At 37.5% G+C, this 21760-nt stretch overlaps 2 protein-coding genes across 2 annotated transcripts in view; one reads left to right on the plus strand and one right to left on the minus strand.

Annotated features, from left to right (window-relative positions):
- fndc3bb (fibronectin type III domain containing 3Bb) overlaps nucleotides 1–15823 on the minus strand; it is a 52720-nt gene extending 36897 nt beyond the window's left edge. The window contains exons 1-3 of the mRNA XM_043226841.1: nucleotides 15690–15823; nucleotides 5446–5577; nucleotides 5243–5318 (exon numbers count right to left, since the gene is read on the minus strand). Coding sequence (XP_043082776.1) covers nucleotides 5243–5318; nucleotides 5446–5553 — 184 coding nt within the window. The 5' untranslated portion in view covers nucleotides 5554–5577; nucleotides 15690–15823. The remainder of the gene's footprint in view (nucleotides 1–5242; nucleotides 5319–5445; nucleotides 5578–15689) is intronic.
- Nucleotides 15824–17495: 1672 nt separating this feature from the next.
- Nucleotides 17496–21299, plus strand: LOC122329859 (neutral cholesterol ester hydrolase 1). The gene is made up of 5 exons (XM_043226479.1): nucleotides 17496–17731; nucleotides 18353–18584; nucleotides 18674–18743; nucleotides 18840–19011; nucleotides 19450–21299. The coding sequence occupies exons 1-5, from the start codon at nucleotides 17591–17593 to the stop codon at nucleotides 20068–20070; spliced, it is 1236 nt and encodes a 411-aa protein (XP_043082414.1). The 5' UTR covers nucleotides 17496–17590; the 3' UTR covers nucleotides 20071–21299.
- Nucleotides 21300–21760: the final 461 nt, after the last annotated feature.

Consider the following 21760-nt stretch of genomic DNA (forward strand, 5'->3'; position numbering starts at 1 on the left):
AAACACTTAATCATGAGCTGCATGTGCGTAGCTGAATACAATAATCATGCAATACTTTAAAACAGTAGACATAATTATTCAAATTAAATCACAGCCTTCCTAATCTGCTAAAAATCTCATGTTTCTATTTGCATAAAAATAATCTGAAGTGAAATATCTGTAAAATGAAACTTCACACTACAAAAAAAAACAAACCATTCTATTTTTATGTGACCCATTTCTACATAAAAAAAAGGATATTCAATCAGGAAGAAAAAGTAGACTAGACTTGATTTTATTCATCACGTTTTATATAAAAGAGGGTCTGAAGACGTCAACCAAAAAGAAACGACATTTCAGAAGCAGCAACATTTTTAAAGAAAGGTTACTAAGATTTTGTCCTTTGAAATAACATGCACCAACGACTCATGCACAATAAGACTAGGAACATTTCTAAGAAAAATAATCAGAATTTTAATTCCACACTGACTTTATGTCTACTAAGCCAAGAAACAGCAACCTCTGAGCAATAAAGTTTTCCTCTGAGAGAGCTTTCGTTCAAAAAGGCCTTTCAAAAAAAAAAAAAAAAAAAAAAAAAAAAAGTATCGGGGTGCCAGTAGATTTAGAAAAGATTGGCACATTCATGGACACACGCACAGAGAGCACGCCACCAAAAGGACGTGACTGAGACACAACGCTGCCCTTTTCCTCAAACCGCTCTTTCTGCTCGCTCCATGATGCACACAAAAATCCACTGTTTCTCAGCGGAGTGAGTCAGAGGAATGGAATTGAAGCTCTGCTATGATCATCTGTGCGGCAGAGGGGGTTTCCTCCACCAGGAAAGAGCGCAGACCAGATGAGAACAGTCACACACTAAACGGGGGAAAGAAAAAACAACACCACCAAAATGCCACGAAAAGCAAAACAGTGCAACGAAAAACTGGAACAACAAAGAGCAAGATGGAGAGCAAAATAAACTGAACTCGAGTTAGCGAGTTTGAAACAAGCTGCATTTTTATTTATAAAACTAACCACCATCTGTTCCTGGAACTCCTGCTCTTTGCCGTTTGTAGTCGCTCAGGCTACTGTGGGAGGCGTCAACGTCTCTTAGCATGTGTATGCATCTCTGCACATATATAACTCACTCTGTGTGTAGGAGTGCAAGTGTAGAAAGTTGTGTTTTTCTATTATATATTTGCTACTCTAAATCTGGACATCGTTATAACTATGTAGGTATAGTATAATAGACCATTTTCACTGTTACTAACATTGTAATACTAGCCAGTTTTTATATTTGTAAACAAAATATATTGTGTGTTAAATTTCAGAAAACAAGTTAACGCTTGCATAAGTTCTAATACACCAGTTTTCTCTTGTCTGACCAATTTAATCAAATCAATCAATGAATTTTTTAAGAGACAGCTGATGTGGTTGCCAGAAAAAAAAAAAGGTATGTTTGCACCTAAAGGGTCCATTTTGGTACCATTTTAGGCACATATTAGTTTACATATTTGAACCTAATGGGTAAAAAGGTCAAGCTGTTGAAAAGGTACTCCCCCAGTAACAGCTTTTGTACCTTTATTTCTGAGAGTGTAGAGTATGAAACACATTTACTAAGGAGAAAACCCCACGAAGAATCCAAGCTCATAACTTCACCACAAGCAGAAGTATATACTAATATATAGAAGGTGCACAGAGTCACTCATGCCAACACAAAACACCATCAAGGTAACACACGACACCTAAATGAAGCAATAAACATTCATTCCACAACAGAAGATGTAACAAAGCCCAAAATGTACATAACTGATTTAGATAACTCATACATTGGTTTCATTTACTTCTAAAAACGGTACAATTAACAGCATTTTACTGTAATGTTTTCCAATATGCTTTGGAAGATAATATGCTTTAGAAAAAGTAAAATAACCTTTAACAGTGTTTTTACAGAGTTTGACACTTAGTTTTCGTCCGGGACTCTGATAAGTAGTTGAAAAGAAAAGCATTTATTTGAAACATCGTTATAAATGCCTACACTGTCACTTTTGATCAATTTAATGAAAGACGATCTACAGTTTGGTCAGTCACTACATTAAGGGAATTCTGGATATTCCACTCAGATCCTGTAGAAAACTCCACAACAGAGATGATCCAGACACAGTGTTTTACAATGCTTTAACATAAGCAAGCAATGTGACGTTCATCAAGACCAGCATGTCCCACAGCGAGATCAAAAGCTCAGCACAACTCGCGCCCCCCGAAGACCGCGTCCGTATTTTGTCTCCCATGAGGCCACAGGCGACTGCTGTCTGCACACGGTTAACCTGCAAAGTGCTGGGCCAGGTGTGATGTGTTAGCGGTGCCTGATCTCCACATGTACACATTCTTTTAGAAGTTTTCCTTCGCTTCTAAACAGCTGCCCAAGGCCTCTTGTGCTCTCGTCTGTCAGAAGGGAGACACTTTTTTTTTTGCACAGTTTTTCCAAAACTGTAGCAGCTAATATTAGACATCTGCCTTTTGGAGTTCTGTTTCTCGAAGTTGGAGGAAAGGGGTGAGGGACTGGGGGGCCATAGAGGGGGTCTCGAGCCACATCAACAGGAAACATATTTACTCAGAGAGAAAAGGAGTGAAGGGAAGAGATAGCACTGGAATACAAGGACGCAGAAAGCGTTTCACAAAGAAAAATCAGGTGAACTCAAAATGCAAATAAATAAGGGGTCATTAGTATGGAATGCATCCTGATCAGAGTCTGTGAGGATACGGATTAATGCACGGTGATGCGTATGTATTTGTGTAACACCTTACAAGCTTCTTGACAGTTGTTGCTGGCAAGGATTGTATCAGTGTCAATCCTGCAGACGTCTGTAAGAAAACCCTACGGCGGGCAGGGAAGGTGATTCAGAGGAGGAGGAAGTAGAATTCAGATGTTTTTCTGCTTCATAAACCTCAGCAGGACTGGAAAGCAAACCCCACATGCTGCTTTTCCTCTTGGCCTGTATGCTTCCACTGAAAACTCGGGTTCTTAGCACACAAACAGCTTCACAAAGGATGACATAAAGGCTAGATCTCATAAAACTGGATTACTCATTTTAATTAACAGTCAACGCTGGCTGTACAGACACTGAGTAATTGGCCACTAAAATAAATCATATATATATATATATATATATATATATATATATATATATATATATATATATATATATATATATATATAATTTATTTATTTTACTTTTTGTATTATCTTCAAAAGCATATTGGAATAAAGAAATAACATTAAAATATTTTACAACAGAAAAACAGTATTTTTAACTAAAATGCATAAAAGACTTCTTTCAAAAACACAATATAAATATGCAATTATGAGATACATGTCCGAATTGCAGGATATAAATGCAATCTGAAATTTATATAAATTAATTAAAAAATTTGCTATATCTAGTAATTATGACTTTATAACTCAAAATTGTGGGTTTATCTCACAATTCTGAAAAAAATAAATAAAATATGAATTGCGAGTTAATATTACGCAATTCTGAGATAAAAAGGCTGTGACAAAAGTGTCACAACTACTTTTTTAAATTTTTTATTTAGTGAAGAACACAAGCTTCCATACATAAATGTGAACATTTTTTTGTTGAAGTGTTTCTTTAAATCTGGCCTAATTACAGTACACAGAGTCCAATTTGTCGACTCAACTAGCAACAGTAAAGTGTCACGCAAAAAAAATAAAGGCAATTACTGTGATTTTTTGGAATCAGATCCTGCATGAGAAATGTCCACAAAGCTATATTTAGCACTTTCGGACAATGTCAAATGCTAAAGCGGCTCTGAATTATATAGTGTGTAGTACTTCTTTACAGAACTGTTTTAATAAAGATAAGCCAACAGTACGCTGCCCAGCCCTGGGAAAACATTTATCAGCAAATTGTTTGCAAAAATGCAAAGTCAACATCAAAGAATAACAGGAGACTTGGCTTATCCAGTGCAGCTGGCAAAGATCGCACAAACGTTAGAAAATTAAACAAAGTTCTTATCCCGAACATGCCAGAACATTACCGTGGCCTTCAACTGCATCTTCTCCACACCTGTGAGGTACAGACTCTCTTTCTCAGTCTACATTCTCTCTGTCGGCCAGCTGCCAGCTCCGTCTCTAGCATAAACCAAACAGCCCTCCGCTGCTGATTCTGCTATTCTCATTGGACAAATTGAATTAAACAGTCATTGCAGCTCCTCTTAGCTGTGTAAACAGTGATGTGAGCTCTCAGACGGTCAGATCCAGTATCCTGTGGTCTAGGCTACTGTGACTCTGCTTTTAATCTCTTACATACACTCGCAAAACTTTTACTGAGGGAATTCAGTGGCCTTTATGAAATTAAAAAGACATTATGAGGTCAGATGTAATTTAGTGTAGGGCTTCAGTGACCGAACGCCTCTCCACTGGCCAAACACGCAAGAGGGTAAGAAATGGTTTTGTAGCACCGTCGCATGACCTAGATCCTTCAGAGGTTTGCAAATAATTATTATGTAGAACATTTCAAGGCTGCGCAATTTGGAGAGAAAAAGAAGCTACTTGCAATTTTTGCAATTGTGATCTAAAATGTGATTTAAATTAATATGCTGTTCTTGTTTAGAGGACAGCACAATCTGGGCAAAACTTATATATAAAAGCACACACACACACACACACACACACACACACACACAAGTACTAGTTACTTGTACTTACTGTAGTAATACTGTAGCATTCTGCATAATTACATGCTACTAACTCTAAAGCCTAAACCTAACCCTGTATGTAGTTAATAAATATTACTCACTACTTAAATACATAATTACATGGACACCTTAAATCCAAGTGTAACCCAAAATACCTAAGATATTATTAATAAAATAACTAAATACAAATATGAAAAAATAAATATTATTGTTGCAAAATGCATGCAGATTGGGGAATGCAATAAAAGTTTAATTATATTTAAGTCATGGCAGATTGGAGATGGAGATGTTTCTGGCTTCATACCAATAGCCAACAATGCAAATCATACTCCAGGCTATGTTTCTGAGTGTGCTTGAGTTCAGAAACCACGCCAAACAAACATCTTCATGTAAAACAAACAAACTTTATGTAAAATGATACTTTGAATGGTATCAAACTGTAGAGAAAAAAAACATTGATTCCTTTCCAAACTGGTCTGATTCACTCACAGATCTGAACAGTAACATTTAGCAAGAGCATTATGAAGATCTTCACTGGACAAACCTTGGATGCATTGCAAAGCCCCGTCTTCCGTGCGGATGGTGAACGTCTCACCTGGGTTTACCTGGACCAGGATCACCTGTAAAACCCCATGTCATTATGTTGAACAAGGGGAAATTCTAGTACTTTAGCCTTAGGAATATTTCTGGCTTTTAAAATGAAAGGCTGTTGCCGTCAATAAAGGAGGTCTGACTTTACAAACTCACCTGCTGCGGTGCATCGCCATTGATCATGTGGTGCATCATGGGAACCTCGCTGCTCAATGGAGGCGGGAGGTCCAGCATTTGGTCCGTCATCATCATGGTGACGAACATTCATGGAGCCCTCCCTGCAACAGCCTGAGAGAGAGAGAGGGAGAGAGATATCCACTTTATTGTCTAAAATATTATCCAATTACATGGAGAAAAGAGTCTCTATAAACCAGGCCACTCTTTAAATGAGCAATTATCCTCTGCTGAAATCAGCTAATAATGAAGACTGAGGCAGATCCTCATCTGCAACCCCATCCAGACACACACACACACACACACACACACACACACACACACACAAAGCAAATACACATAGAAACAAACGTCTCAAAGAAAGGCTACTGGTGGGTTATGGAACGGGATGATATCATTATGATGTCACTAATGTTTATATGATGATGTAATCTGTGCAGGGATGATGTAATCTGTATATAAAATGCAGTTATAGGGCGACAGTCTCACAGCCACAGCCAGGAGACCAGACTGAGAAAGAAAATAGACGGGGGGAAATCAGGAATTTGTCTTGCAGCAAATGTGTGCTTCTGAAAAATAAATAAATAAATTTTAAAGTTAAAAACCAAAACTAAAATAAAACATTTTAAAACATTTTTGCAGGTTTTTCTGAAAATGGACATATTGTGTCTTTCTGGGTTTAACCCTTTAAGAACCGTTTCCATAACTATCATTTACTACAATAAAAGCTCAGTTATTTCATTTTATTTTAGAAATTATTAAAATGATTAATTTTAGTGTTTTGTTTTATTAGATAACATTTAACATTGTAAAATGTATTTCAGTATATAACATCAGATTTTCTGTTTTCATTTAGTTTTTACAGTTTTCAATGCATTTGTAAGACTAATTCCTAACATTTAGATTCACATTTAAAGCATAAAACACTTGCACAACAGACCTGGACAGAAGTCAATACAAGTCGGTACTCTTGTTTAGATTGATGTAGAAAGACTGCACTTCTGTTCTCAAAACAAACGCAATATTGCTTGTCACACTGGATGAACACCTCACAGAATTGCTTCACATGACGCTCTTAAAAACAGCCAAAGTTCAGGTTGGGGGGAAGATCAGCACAGCAATGATAATGTCTTCTCAGCTGACTGGTGACATTTTCCTCTACAAAAGCAATAACCTGTCCCATTTAACTCCAAACACGAAAGTCACCCACAGGGGTCAAATCCAGAGCAACAAAATCATTCATCTGATGTTCTGAAGTAACAAGAAAAACAACAGCTACAGACATTTAAGAAAGAAGCCTTAAAGGAGTGGTCCACCCAAAAATGAGCATTATGGCATACTTTACTCATCCCCAAGCCATCCTAGGTGTATAGGACTTCTTTCTCTGACACAGAGTTTTTTTTACAAAAAATTATCCTAAGTGGCATATTTTACTCAGAGGTCAGAGCCAAGACACGCTTTCGGGGACGTGCATGTGGCCGTTGCCGGAAGTCAGTTATTTAGGTTATCATTTTAAAACTGGATATTTTTGTTACAAAAACCCCATCGATCTTCTTCAGAGGACATGCGAGAACGCCCTGGAGGCATATTAGGTTAGTTTTACGTCACAGTACTTGCAGCAGTACTACATAGGATGGCTTGGGAGTGAGTACAATAGGCCGTAATTTTCATTTTTGGGTGAACTACTCCGTTAAGCTATACTGTGGTTGTACCTCCAGGTCCATATGTCTTAAAATGTTGATCATAAAATGCTGTGGTTCTTTTTTGTTAGAATAATTTCAGCTGGCTGTTAAAAACCTCAAAAATCCTACATACTCTGAATTTTTAGACGTGAGGAAATGTAGACACGAGACATCCTCTGATCTCCAGGAGAGAGGCACACGAGAGAATAGAGGTCGGGGCTTTTTATTGGGTCATAAATGCCATCACTTCCAGTGCTAAACGCACACCACCCACAGTCAACCTCTTTTTCTTGAAAGTTAACATGGAATGATTAACAGCCAACAATCTCCACAATGTGACATATATAGAGAGTATTAACTTCACTTGGTAAAGTTACTTTAAATTACTTTATGTGTGCTCTAGAACAAGTAGTAGTCATTTTCTCTAAAACATGCATCAATATTCCAATGATGTAATATATAAAAAAAAAAAAAAACTAACTAAAAGGCAGGTTTTGGAAGAGCGGTTAACTAGTTGTCTGTTGTGACTTGTCTTTAACACTTAAATCTACAGAAGCTCTAGATTCGCTTCACTTCATGCACTTCAAGCTTTCTGCAGTCTTTCTCATTCTGAGCATGCTTGTTTTCCTTTCCTCTTCGCTCCACGCCACGGCCTGTAATTACCGCCCAACTGAAATCATTAACACTACGGCTTAACACGCCAAAGCCTCCGGGGTCCAAAAACCTTCTCTCTTCTCCCGTTCCCCCTCCTCTCTCTTTACCCCTCAGGCTCTCAATCCATTCTTTCTTTTCTTTCTGCTCTCCTCATTCCCCTCATTCCTGAGGATGGCTGGAGTCTGAACTTCTGCAGGGTTGAGGGGGGCATTTAAGGGCTAAATCCCCTGAGAGAAAAGTTGAGAAGACTCATACAATGTCAGAGCCGAGGGGAGAGGAGAGGGGGGTGTCACACAAAGAGGCCGGACCCCCTACCTTCACGGGTCATGTTGTTGTGACCACGTCACAGCGAGTGTCAATCAGGAAAGACACAGAGAGTCCTTTCATGGCACGGTTGAGGTTCTAGCGATGTGGGGTATTCCCTAGACCACTTCCCCGTCGTCCTCACACCCCCTCCCACAGTCAAACAGCACGCCTTTCATACAACCAAAACAACACCAGCGCAACAATCGCTTCCTTGATGACATCATCTCAGATCCTCCTCGGGACCTGGATGGATGTTTGATGATCACAGAGGACACGGATCAGAGCGCAACTGGATAGGTATGTTGTGTTTTGCCAAATTCAGAAGAAAGGTTAAAGATCTAACCAATATTTGTCCTTTGGAGTTTTAGAGATCTCAAATGACACAAAATACCTGAGAATAAAAGGATACATCAGCCAAACAAATTAATGAAGGAGGCCTGAGGTATGAAAGAGCAACTTTTGAGCAATAATATTTTAAAATGATCAGATGACATGTGGTATTTCAATAATCTTACATATTTGGCAGGAAATAGCTCTTCAGAAAGATGCTTAACTATTCAAAAGCTGGGTAGGAGGAAGGAGAATTCTTTGGTAGAGTCAACTGAGGGCTTACAAAAAAACAAAAAAAAAGACACACATACACGTATGTGTATAAAATATATATAATGTGTGTATAAAAAAAATTTAACTGTGACAAATACAAACAAAATAAATACATTGTGTGTATATTATATACATTTATTTTGCTGTAAGTGTAAAAAAGCGACAATTCATTCTGAAGTTAACGATAACTACAAACTATTACTGGAACTAGGGAGTTCAACTCTAACCTAATTCAAACGCTGATTACATTTAAAACCAAAAGATTTTTTACAGGCTCAACTTCATTATTCCCCCCTAAACACATTAAAAAGACATCTAGTATTTACCGTAACACTCTGCAGCAGAAGCATTTGAGTAATGTGTAATTTCTTCAAATGATTGTTTTCGAACGGGTTTCCTTAATTCTCATAAATCATTAGCTGATACAACAGATAGTCCCACCCCAAACTCACAACACTGCTGCTTCAGTGTTGCTGTGTAAAGGCCTGTCAGATAGCCCAAATCAACAAGACAATGTTTTGATAGCGCCACAAGAACTACACATAAAAAAAGTACATATTTCAGCTTTAAAAGATCTTCTTCACAACAGCATACAAGCACTAATAACAGCACCCTGCCACACACACCACCATAAGACAGATTTGATTCTTTTTAGAAATCTGTTCTTGCATCTGGCTGGTTTACAGTCCCAGATGTGGATCCAGTCTGGCATGGGCCTATAATCCAGCTAATGGCACATAATAACACTGAGGAAGCTGAAACCAAGAAAACCATCACTTTTTCCTCTCCATCTCCCCCTCATTCCTTTATTCTCTCATTCCATCCCTTCCCTCAGCACTGATCAGCTGAAATACACACACACACACACACACACACACACACACACCACATGCTCAGGCTTGCACACACACATTCCCAGAGAATGAGAAACAATCTAAATGTCACATTTCTTTCCTGCAAAGTAACTTCATCTCACCTCGGAGAGCTCAGGATTTCCATCTCCCCGACGTTGACTCACGTCTGTGACTCTGATCAGCGTTTACAGCCAGATGACATCACTTCTTTAAAAATATCTCAACAACCTCGGTCACAATGGAACTGAAGCGATAACAGTCCAGACAAGGCACAGACAGGAAATCGAGGACACATTACAGGAGTGTGGCAGAATAATGAACCAACTGACTGGCCTTTATTTGCGCCTGGTCTAGTATATTGCTCTAGTTGAGAGGTTTGTCTATCAGGACAGTGCTACAAAGTTAAAGCGTAGAGGCCCGTTAACAACAATTACTAAAGCTTTGACACTTTTACACACCACAGCTATGACAATAATGTCACAGACTAACACTCAAAGTCGTCAATGTAACGTCTTGTGAACAATATGGAAGTCAATTTCAGGCGATTATGCAACTTTCAGGTGATTATAAACTCCTGATATATACTTTAAAATAATCAGTATTGAATCTAATCGTGAAATTTGCATCAAAACCCAGCCCTATGAAACATGTATCAACAAAACCATTCTGCATTGCAGATGTGGCACAGATGCTGCGTCTGAAGTGGCATTTAGATATTTTGTTTAATTCTTTTGATTAGAGGTGGCATGCATGCATTGACAATGCAATTACAATTGCATAAATTATGTTATGAGTATAAATCCTGACAAACTAAAAGCGGCATATTCAATAATGCCTGTTCGCAACATCATTAAAACAACAATTATGATATTATCAAAACCACTAATCATGTTCTAAACGAAAATAATGCAGGTCCAAAACAACATGAGGATGAGTAAACGATGACTGTTTTATTTTAAGGTGAACTACTCCTTAAATTGAGTGCTCAAATATGTTTCAGATTAGTTAATAACAGTATGAGCATAGAGCTATAAAATAAATGTGGACAGCACAGCCCAGATCATTTTGAGCTCTTACATTTGATTTCAGACTTTAGCATCTTGCCAAATCTGAGAACAGTTTGTGACTCTTTTCTGATACTCGAGAGATTACTAAAGCCTGTTTCTCAAGAGCAAAATATTCTCCAATAAACCTCTTTTCCATCTATGACAATTATTTGTGAGGTCTTCTTTTTACTCGGTCTATATAACTGCATCAGGACCCGTCTCAGTGCGTCTGTCCTGTTTAAGAGATAAAGGTGTTACCCAATACTGACACCACAGACTCCAGAGCACGACCTGGTTCCTCCCTGAAGGCACAATAATGCAGTTACACACCCAGCTGCGCTCAAAAAGCTGACCCTGTTTCTGCCTGCACTGAAACTTCATCCACTCTCACCTTACAGAACTTACAGTAAAAGACACTAGGAGACAGGGGACAAAAAAAATGAGGGACAGTGCAGAGAAAGAAGACAGAGAAGAGATTCCCAGGATCCAAATTCAGTGTTGCGTAACCCCAATATGAAATGTGATCCAGCCTCTAAGCGCTGAGAAGGAGCAGAGGAGCATCTTAACTGGGTCAGGCTGAGTGAATCATATTCTCCAGTCACACGGAGGAGTTGTGCAGGGTCACATCGAAGAAAATTATACAGTCTCACACCCCTAACATCCTAATTGTGTGCAGGGACAGAATAAAACTGGAGCTACAGATAGAGAAAGGAAGAAGTTGATGGATAAAAATCTAGAGACTATCCATCAAGTGAATCAGCTCACTATTAATATCCGAACGACTCTTATGTGCCGGTTCTTTTTTAGTGAATCAATAGTGCAAACAGTGTAGTCCTAGACAAATGACTCTAAAGACCTGTTTTAAAATCATTACAAAATATAGACTCTTTTGAGCTGATTCTTTTTAGTGAATCAAATAAATATTGTGCAAACACCACAGTCTGATTTCTAAACGAATGACTCTTATGAGTTGTATCTTTTTAGCAAATCAACACACGCAGCAGAAAAAGGGCAGACTGAATCATTAAAGAATGACTGGTTCTTTTTTGTAAAAATGTAGTTTAATCTCCAAAAGCAAACAACTCTTATAAACTGACTCTTTTTAATGAAGCTCAACTGGTATTAATATCTGAACAACTTTTTTTGTGAATCAATCAAACAATGTAGTCCCAAGCAAATGACTCTAATGATCCGGTCCTTCTAGTGAGTCAAAACAGACAGCGTGAACAGTGTCCTCATCACAAAATACAGACTTTTTAGTAAATCAAAAAAAAAACAACAACATTAACTTAACTGCATAATCTGATTCTTGGACAAACAACTCTTATGAATCAGTTCTATTTAGTAAATCAAAATACACATTAGAAACAGGTAAGCCTGATTACTACACAAATGACTCCTATTAGCTGGATCTTTTTGTAGAATCAAAATACACATCAGAAAACCAGTAGTTTAAATTATAAAACATGACGCGGCTGTTTTTGTACCGAGTCATATATAACAATGTAGTTTAATCCTTATACAAACAACCCTTGAGAACTGTTTTTTGGACAATCAAAACAGTGTAGTCTGAATCACAAATAAATGAATCAGAGCAGTTAGTTAAATCAGAGTCATGACAGACTAGCTATGACAATGAAATCTCATTCATTCAGAAAAAAACTCATTCATAAGCATTTCCATCAAGTCAGTGTTCTTATTAAAACATCATTGTGGATGTTAAGGTATTACAGTCAATTTAGACTTCAACCATATTTTAAAAAAAATATCACATTCTACAGACCTTCATCCATGCAAAAATGGGAATAAACCTGTGTATATTTGTACAGAATGAACATGGGCAGCACTCTTCACCATAGCCACTTTCCCTCCCTCTTTTTCTAAAGGTCAACAGGTCACATTCCTTATCCTGATTTGAGCCTCAGCTACAAACAGGCAAGTTAGGTTAGTTTACATTCAGGTTTCGGACATCTGTACCAAACATGTTATGCTTTAGCGGCAGATAGATCACCCAAGTCATGAAACATCTGATGCAAAGCACTGCTGGATTTGGCTATTATGATCAAACTGCTGTGATCATGCTTATCATGCTCAGCAGAAGAGACGAGGACCAATGTCCACTCATCAATCCTGCCTCCAGCAACTGATGGCTGATGAGATAAAAGGGCGGGAAAAGTTTGGTTTCTGCACCTAACAGTCTTTTCATGTGCATTCCATTGCACCTATATGTTCAAACAGGTCAGGATCAGGAAGGAAGGAAAAACTCAATTATGCACCAGCTTGGAGATAAATCATCAACAGCGCCTAAGTGGAGAAACATCTCAACTTCATTTTTGCTTTACCAAGAAAAACAGAAAAAATAAATAAATAAGTCAAACAGAATTACCGGTTGTATTACTGTTGAGTGCTGATATAGAATCAGTGTTGAACTGAATACATGAATTTTAGAAAAAGCAATATAACTGATTCAATGGCAAAGACAGTCAGTTCTTTTTATTCTCCAAAGAATTAGTGATTTTGAGCAAATCGGTTGATTGAATGACTCTAATGGACTACATCATCGTTTCTGGGACACTGCTAGACCAATCGAATTTATGGACCAGAAGTTCTTGCTCATGGTTATGGGGTTGTCTGAATCCTTTACCATAAGCAAAAACAGCGAGGAAAAAAAAAAAATCCACAGAACAACCATGAAGGAGGGAATCGTGGGTTTTTTGCTCAAGGGTAAGATGGTGATCAGTGTTCACAGTAATTCTCCATGAATCACCCATTCCTAAACCAGATCTTTAACCACCACCACCCTTCCCTGTGCTGAAAGGCTTGCCTAAATGTTTAACAAATGTACCATGAGTTTCTCATAAGAACATCTGAGCTACCCCTCGGGGTAACCGGCATTAGCAATAATTCGGCACAACCGATTCAATAAAGACAACAAAGGAGTACTGACAAACTCGACAGATCATTACAATCACTCTCAGGAAAGGATGGAGGCAGGTAGAGCAAACGTCTGACTTTCCAATGCAATTAGCACAAACGCCTATCGAGGGGAGGTGACGGGCAGTGGAGAAGCCTGAGAGCAAACCAGGTGTACTACACATGACGGTACAGGATGAGAATGCAGCGGTGGAAAAAAGTGGCCAATCTGTAAAAACTTATCTGCAATGTGTATTTGCATTAAATGTTAAGGATTGTCTAAAGCGCTAAATATAGCCTGGCACTATCACAAGAACTGGAGACTGAGCCAAAGAATGGAACGGGACTCTAGAAAATACCCACAAGCACCGCATTCTTTTAACGTTTGAGTTTGGGGCCAAAGGGCTGTGGGGTTGGGAGGGGTCAGGGTACGCCTGTGTGTTTTAATGGGGGTGTGAGATGCTGACAAATCAGTGTTCAACCAGTGGTCAGGTTACCACCACAGAAATATGCATTTCCTTCACAGGACATAGTTTAAAGCGTCACTGACAATAAAACTTTAGCACATACACTATTAGTCTGCAAAACCCTGCGCTTGACATAAAAGATGTTTGCACTGCTGCTCATAACTTTTACATTACAGAACACCATTTTTTTACTTTCCAACTGCATGGATTCTACAGCAATGACTTAAATGGGGAAGCTTGATGCAAAGGTTGGAGTCTCTGAAGTCTACAAGTCTGGTTTCTGCACCTCAAGATTCGCTCAGGAATGTCACATGACGTCATGTATTTGGGATCGGGTTTCCTCTGCCTAAAAGATCCGGTCCACGAAATGATTCGGGACTGAATGCGTTTTGCTAACTTGTGTTTTCATACAGGATGCATTCTTTCTTTCACCACTGTTCGCATTTTAACACTATCATCCTTAAAGGAAACAGTAAACACGATTTAAAGGTCCCCATTGAAAGTTAGATTCGATTCAACAAAATGATTCTTTCGTGACATAATTTTGGCGTCACGTGACGCTTCTGCCTAGCCTGTGCGTTAAAAACGGTGATACGATTAACCAAACAATGCCAATACGTTTTACTTGCAATGCACATCGTCTGTCTGTGCGTGTGTGTATTTTATATCAAACCTATCTCTTATTAAAGTAGCTTTTCCACCGGTGAAGTCCTTTAAACACGGTACCGTCAGCTCTGCATTTTAATACGAGGAATATACTTATCTCAGGTTCAATGAGTTATTGAGTTTATACACGACCGCACGGACTGATGCGGGCCCATTAAAGAACGAGTCGGTCTTGTGAATCGGTTCGATTGAATCATTGAAACGATTCGTCTCAAAAGAACGCTATTCTACAACGCAAGTTCACACCGTTTCCTATTAGAACGCTTCTCCGCAGTTAAGTGTATATTATTATGAGAGCAATGCAGACGAAACAGGATTTTATATACACAACAGACAACATACGTCATGCTCGTTTCAGTGATGTAACAATCCAGCCATTACGAAAGTATATCATTCGTGTGACGCTTAAGAAAACAAGTTTCTGGGAATTGACGTGTCATTTTCTTAATGTCTTTGGCGTTTGGAAACGCTGTATAGGTAAAGGCATAGCAGTGCAACATTTCTAAGTTATACAAACAGGCCCCTGTGTTGATTTAAAAAGGTTTCGTAAAAACTCGGTTTCGAGAATTTCAGAATTGTCCGGGAAAAACTGCAATGGACAGAATCAAAATAAATAAAGAATAATTATATTATAAACGCCTCCTCTGTTAAATCTCACAACAAGTGTGACTGAATATTGATCGGGCTGCGTTAAGGATGACTACGAATTACTTTTTGTCCTGCATAAAAAAAAAAGTACACAGGATCCACATTACCTAACGACTCAAGTATTCAACAGTTAAAACATAGCTGTCAAAAGCAGACACAAATAAAACGAAGTACATAAGCTCTCGCACACTTATATTGGAGTTTAACGCGCTAAGTTTCGATTAGGTTTCGTTTCGTTTTCCATTCAATTCGAGACTTCCCTTTCCCATCAAAGAGTCAGCCGGCTCGCGCTTTTCTGCAACTTGAAACTTTGCGAAACGGTGTCTCGGAGCGCTTCGGAAAATTAAGCTACCGCGTTAAAACTTCGGATAAAAGTCGTCTGCTTACCTCGGATTCAGTAAACGTTGCTTATTAACACTTTAGTCCCTGAACGCCCGTAACAGAAAGCGTGTCATTCCGTAGCTGCGAAGTCCACGGCGGACCAGACCAGACCAGTGTGGAATTCCGCCATGTCAATTATGTGGAAGCGCACATGGGGGTGTAGACGTTTACCGTATAACACCGAATACTCGCTCGCGCCATTCCCTCAGTCACCGGAATCCTAACCGATAACGAACACAAAAGAGGAGACTTAGAAGAGACTGCTCTGTTAGGATAGACGAGGCCGACGTGAAAACAAACAAACAAAAAAAAGTTGAATGCATTTTTCTCGGTTTTGTGGAAATTTGCTTTGAATTCGAGGCAAGTTGAACCACGCGTTATTTCATTCGCGCGTAATAAATAAACGAATAAACATACAAGTGGTTTAAAACTCGCGTGCTTTGTCGCAAACTTATTAAGTTCCTCTTTGTGCGTTGCACGTCCGCAAACACGATACACGGGACCAATTAAGATATCGCACAAAAATCCACAATGTTGAAATCTAGCTATAATTTCACTCTCGTGTCGCACGGCTCGCATACTATAGCCGCGGTGTTTAATCCGATATTTATTGTAATGTTATACATGCGTAATGCGTAATATTCCAAACTCAGCATTCAACGACTGATGATTTGAGGTCCAAATCAAATAAATTTGTTATAAAACTTTAAAATAATGTGATTGACAATAACAATTATATATATATATATATATATATATATATATATATATATATATATATATATATATATATATATACACACACACACACACACACACACACACACACACATATATGTATATATATATAACATATATATGTTCACTCATATATATATATATATGTGTGTGTGTATATATATATATATATATATATATATATATATATATATATATATATATATATGAGTGAACATATATATATATATATATATATATATATATATATATATATATATATATATATATATATATATATATATATATACACACACACACACACACACACACACACACACACACACACATATATATATATGAGTGAAAATGTACTTTTTTGTCTTTAGCTGAAATTCTAGCCTGTTTAATTAGGTTTATTATTTCTTATTTCTGTGGAAGTATGGCGATCAGTGTGAAAAGAACAAGGTGAATATATTGTAAAAGAGCGCCATTTAGTGGTCATTAGCATTACTACAGTAGTCAGATCTTATATTTAAAAGACTTGTTCGCGGCCTGGAATTAACCCACGCTTTATCAGGACATTAACCCGGAAGCATACATTACCACACTAGGACTATTTCAAAAGCGCAATTATCAAGATGAAGGATATTGATTGTAGGCTACATATCTTTATAATAAGAACCGCAGCAGCAGTAGTAGCAGTAATAATAACAGTTGTAGTAAAATCAGTAAAATAGTAAAACGTGGAGCGCTTTCACTGTTGGGCTGACAGATGTCTGTTATACAGTACATTCCAATGTGACGTATTTAAACAACTGTTATAAGACAGAACGTGAGGGATATTTCAAATTAAAAGTCACCATCCACTAGCGGTATACAGTGGGGGGAGGGAATAAAATTAAATTAACGTGAGACGTCGCTTACTTACACGTTTGCGTGATTTTTGTTATGTTAAAAATCGTCAGCTCTAACCAACAACAAATAATAGCATAGCAACTTCACGAAAAAAGCGGCTTCAGAGTTCTCATAACTAAAGACTTTTAATGTAAAATTTTTAGTGATTTCAAAACCACTGCTCTCTGGGGTCAGATGAGGTATTACAACATCATACGGTCAGTCACTATGTCAACTCTGAGACCGGTATAGTTTCATGAGTTTCTTGTGTTCTTTTAACTGGAACTATAATTATGACGCGGCCCGTTTTGATCGTGTCGGTTTTATTGTCAATAGCAGCTGCTTATTATATTTATCTGCCTCTGCCTAGCACTATATCAGAGCCATGGAAACTCATGTTTATGGATTCCATATTGCGCGGTGTAATGCATGTGGTAAGCCTTGCGTTTTTCAGTTATATAATAATATATTGGCTGCTGCATTATACAAATATGCATAATTGTTATATAAATGTGGATACAATATGTCAACGTAATTTTAAACTTTGCAACAAATTAACAAATTAAACAGTGACACAATTGGTTTAAAAAAAAGAGAACGTTTGATTGTTTGGCATATTTTTCATAACAGTATATAACATAAACACATTTTTTAACAAAAAATAAAAAGCTACAATTAAGAAGTCTCATTTGCCAAAAAAAGCATTTGTTATTTCACCAACTTTTATTAAGTTTATTAAATATAATTTCAAAATAGCCATTCAAAATTGGACATTTCTGTGAATGTATTATTTTAATTCTTGACCTTTAAATGCGAAAATCACCAAGCGTTTTATGTGTTGTATTTATTTATTTAATGTTAAATAAAAAAATCTAATAATTCTCAATACTACCAATTAAAGATGTGGCATTTAAGCCTGTAATGCTTAAAAAAACATTCCTAATGTCCCTTCAGAATATAAGGAATTTTCTTAAAGAGATTTGCTGATTCTTAGAGAGTGTTTAACAATCCTGCTCTCTGATCCCTCTAAGTTGTAGCTCTTTTTTTTCCCCTAGAGCTTTTTAGCTCACAATCTTGGACTGAGCCGGCCTTTTGATATTGCAAAGTATGCTGCATCATGGGATGAAATAAAGGGTCCACAGTCCAGCTCAGCAATCCGAGTCACAGATACATCTTTTGGAGGAGTGCAGGCACAAGTGTTTGAGTCCACAGCAGCGGACCAAGAGTCACATTTGAAAAGAGGAGTGATCTATTTCCATGGAGGTGGATGGACACTCGGCAGTGGAAGTAAGTATGATTTCATATAAATAATTTTTTTAATGTACTGTATGTTGTACACAGAAGGAGTGAGGAACTTTTCCTTTTTTTCTTTAAAGAGATGCAAACGTATTACCTTCAGTGCTGGTCAATGGCTGAAGAGTTGGATGCAGTTGTAATATCAATTGAGTAAGCAATGTCTACTGTATAATTTTATTGCAACCTCCCTTAAGAGCCTTAATTACATTAATTACCAGCTGTCATTCTTATAATTTGTATGTTCAGGTACAGATTGGCCCCGGAGGCACGTTTCCCAGATCAGTATAATGAAGCAGTTCAGGCCTCAAAACACATCCTGACAGCAGAGGTGTTGAGTCTGTACTCTATAGACCAGAAAAGAGTGGCTGTGTCAGGTGACAGCGCCGGAGCCAATCTGGCCGCTGCTGTGGCACAACAGGTCTGAGAAATCACTTCAAACTCATTTCACTGTATTTGCTGCATGATGCCAAATACTGTTAAATAATGTGTTTCCAAATTAGTCCGAATGAGGTGCTGATTCCAAAAATAGTGCTTGTTTTGGTCTAGCACGCCACACTTTCTTACAAAGTATGATTTGTTTTATTGGATTTTTCTGTTTCATCAACCATTTGTAAGGTGAAGATCCTAAAATCACCAGAAAAACTGACGGAAAGACATGATTTTTTTACACGCATATTGCATAAAATGAAAGTGTATATTTTATAGCATAGTTAAGAATCACACTTCAGTGAAAAGACCAAACATTACCTAATTTGATGACACCTAAGATAAAATATCATCATGGGAAATTATGTATACATACGTACATAAGAAAATAAAGAAAATAAAATAATTTTTTTTGTCTCTCTTCTCACAGATGGCTTTGGATAGTAGTCCTCCTATTAAGTTCAAAGTTCAGGCCCTTCTTTACCCCGCGCTTCAGGCCCTGGACTTCAACACTCCCTCCTACCAGCAGAACGCCGACATTCCCATTCTTCACCGTCCCCTCATGGCTCGCTTTTGGCTGGAGTACCTAAACGGGGATCCAAAACATGTTACGTCTTTGTTGGCCAACAACCACACAAGTAACACAACCATTCAGGAGGTAGCAGCGGCCAAAGCCAAGACAGACTGGACCAAGCTTCTTCCGGTGGCCTTCCAGAAGAACTATAAACCCGTGGTTCCGCTTCACGGTGACCCAGAGCTGCTGGAGAAGCTGCCAGGCCTGCTGGATGTGAGAGCGGCGCCTCTACTAGCTGATACTAAAGTGCTGAAGGCCGTGCCGCCCGCTTACATCATGACCTGTGAGCATGACGTGCTGAGAGACGACGGACTCATGTACGCCACGAGACTGGAAGAGGCCGGAGTGGACGTCACCGTTGATCACGTTGAAGATGGTTTCCATGGATGCCTCAGTTTCGCTTTTGGACCCTTTCGCTTTTCTGTCGGCAAGCGAAGTTTTAAGAGCTACACCCACTGGCTGAAGGAGAATCTCTAGGTTTTTTTTTTTTTTGTGGTTATGTTATATTATATATTTTGATTTCAAACATTCGCTAATGGATTTTTAGATTTAAAATACTGTGCAACATGTCAATGCAATAGATTATGTAAATGGAGATAAGCACACTGATCGAGCTGAAGGTATTGAAACTATGTTTCAGTAACAATACACAATTGTCTTAGCAGCATTGGGTTTATAGTGCATGTAATGCCATATAATGCAGGATAATCCAGATTATACAAATGTGAATCCATTTCTAGTAATTCGTAAGTGTCATGAAAATAATTTTATGTTGTTAATATTTTATGTGTGGAAGATTATAAAAATCTGCTGAGTGTGACTGAAACAAATTTCTATTATAAAAATATAAAATCTATATATATTTTTAAATGGAAATTAAGATATATAATTTATGAAAGTATTAAAAATGACCACTCAGAATGTATTTTTTTTCTAATAATCTGCAAAGAGTGACCAAATAGATGATATCTATTTAAAATACATATGTACAATATTAAGAATGACCGGTTAAAAAATTTATTTTTCTTTACATATACAAAAACATACATATATAAAAAATAAGTGTGAAAGGAAGCCCATACGAAAAATTTAATAAAACAAGACACAGTTCATGTCTTTCACACTCATGACTTGCAGCGGTATACATTTTTATTCATGCGCACACACAGCATGCAATTGTTGCTCTCTGTCCTAGTTTTGTGCAGCTGCGTCTAGGCGTGACGTCTGCACAGATGTGCATCACTAGGTCTCAAGGAGTAGACTCATTTCTTACTGGCTGATACGTTCTGAATGCATGCTTTTATTTCTTTGGGGAAATAAACACCTTTACTGTATCTCTGATTTTCAGAGCAGAATCTGGGAAACGGCATCTGGGAAAGAAAAAGTACTACATGTGTATTATAGGAATGAATTATAATAATCATACATTTTATTCAGCATACAAGTGTGTATTTGAAACAATCTGTCTAATAGTCATGGACAGGTTTACAATAAAAATGATAATAATGTTCTTTGTTCTCAAAATAAGTTCCATATCCTCAGGCCGTACTGTACCTTTGATTGGGACTGTTTATGCTGCCAGTATTTTATTACACAGTATCATCAACATGGATGTGTAATGCGTTAAATGTAAAAATATTTGTTGTTATAATGTGTATGAATATGTATGATACTTCAAAATCATGCAAATAAAGAGACGAATCAGACGTCTGGTCTGCTTGCTCATTTTTAGAAGTTTGAAATAGTGTGAATGAAATTAATAATAAAAACATAAATACTATATTCATTTACATTGTTTTCGATGTGAAGGTCCAAGCGCATAAAACAGCATAAAGATCATTTCAAAATAAAAGTCTAGAGGGAAAATAATAGTATATAATTTGAACATCAATTTATTACGCGTCGTTTATCAAAGATTACGAATACAAATTTAAAATATACTTAAATTGTATGTTTTTGTGTTATTTAATATAATTAAATAACACAAAACATCCTTGACTACTAGTTATGTGTACTTAACTGACCTGGAAAATGGGAGGCAATAAATGTAAAGCCGTTGACAGATAAAATCATTAATAAAAAAATGCAAAGGGAAACAGCTCCTTTAGGGTGGACAAGAGGACTTTTAACATAAAACATCTGCCGTGATTTCATAATTTCTACCATG

The sequence above is a fragment of the Puntigrus tetrazona genome, chromosome 24, assembly GCF_018831695.1.
Source record: "Puntigrus tetrazona isolate hp1 chromosome 24, ASM1883169v1, whole genome shotgun sequence".
NCBI lineage: Eukaryota > Metazoa > Chordata > Actinopteri > Cypriniformes > Cyprinidae > Puntigrus > Puntigrus tetrazona.

What these genes read in the sequence shown, in the direction of transcription:
- LOC122329859 (XM_043226479.1), top strand. Translation starts at nt 17,591, where the DNA reads ATGACGCGGCCCGTTTTGATCGTGTCGGTTTTATTGTCAATAGCAGCT. An exon ending in TGCGCGGTGTAATGCATGTG is followed by an intron (nt 17,732 to 18,352) that starts GTAAGCCTTGCG and finishes TTTTTCCCCTAG; the next exon opens with AGCTTTTTAGCTCACAATCT. An exon ending in CCGCTGCTGTGGCACAACAG is followed by an intron (nt 19,012 to 19,449) that starts GTCTGAGAAATC and finishes CTCTTCTCACAG; the next exon opens with ATGGCTTTGGATAGTAGTCC.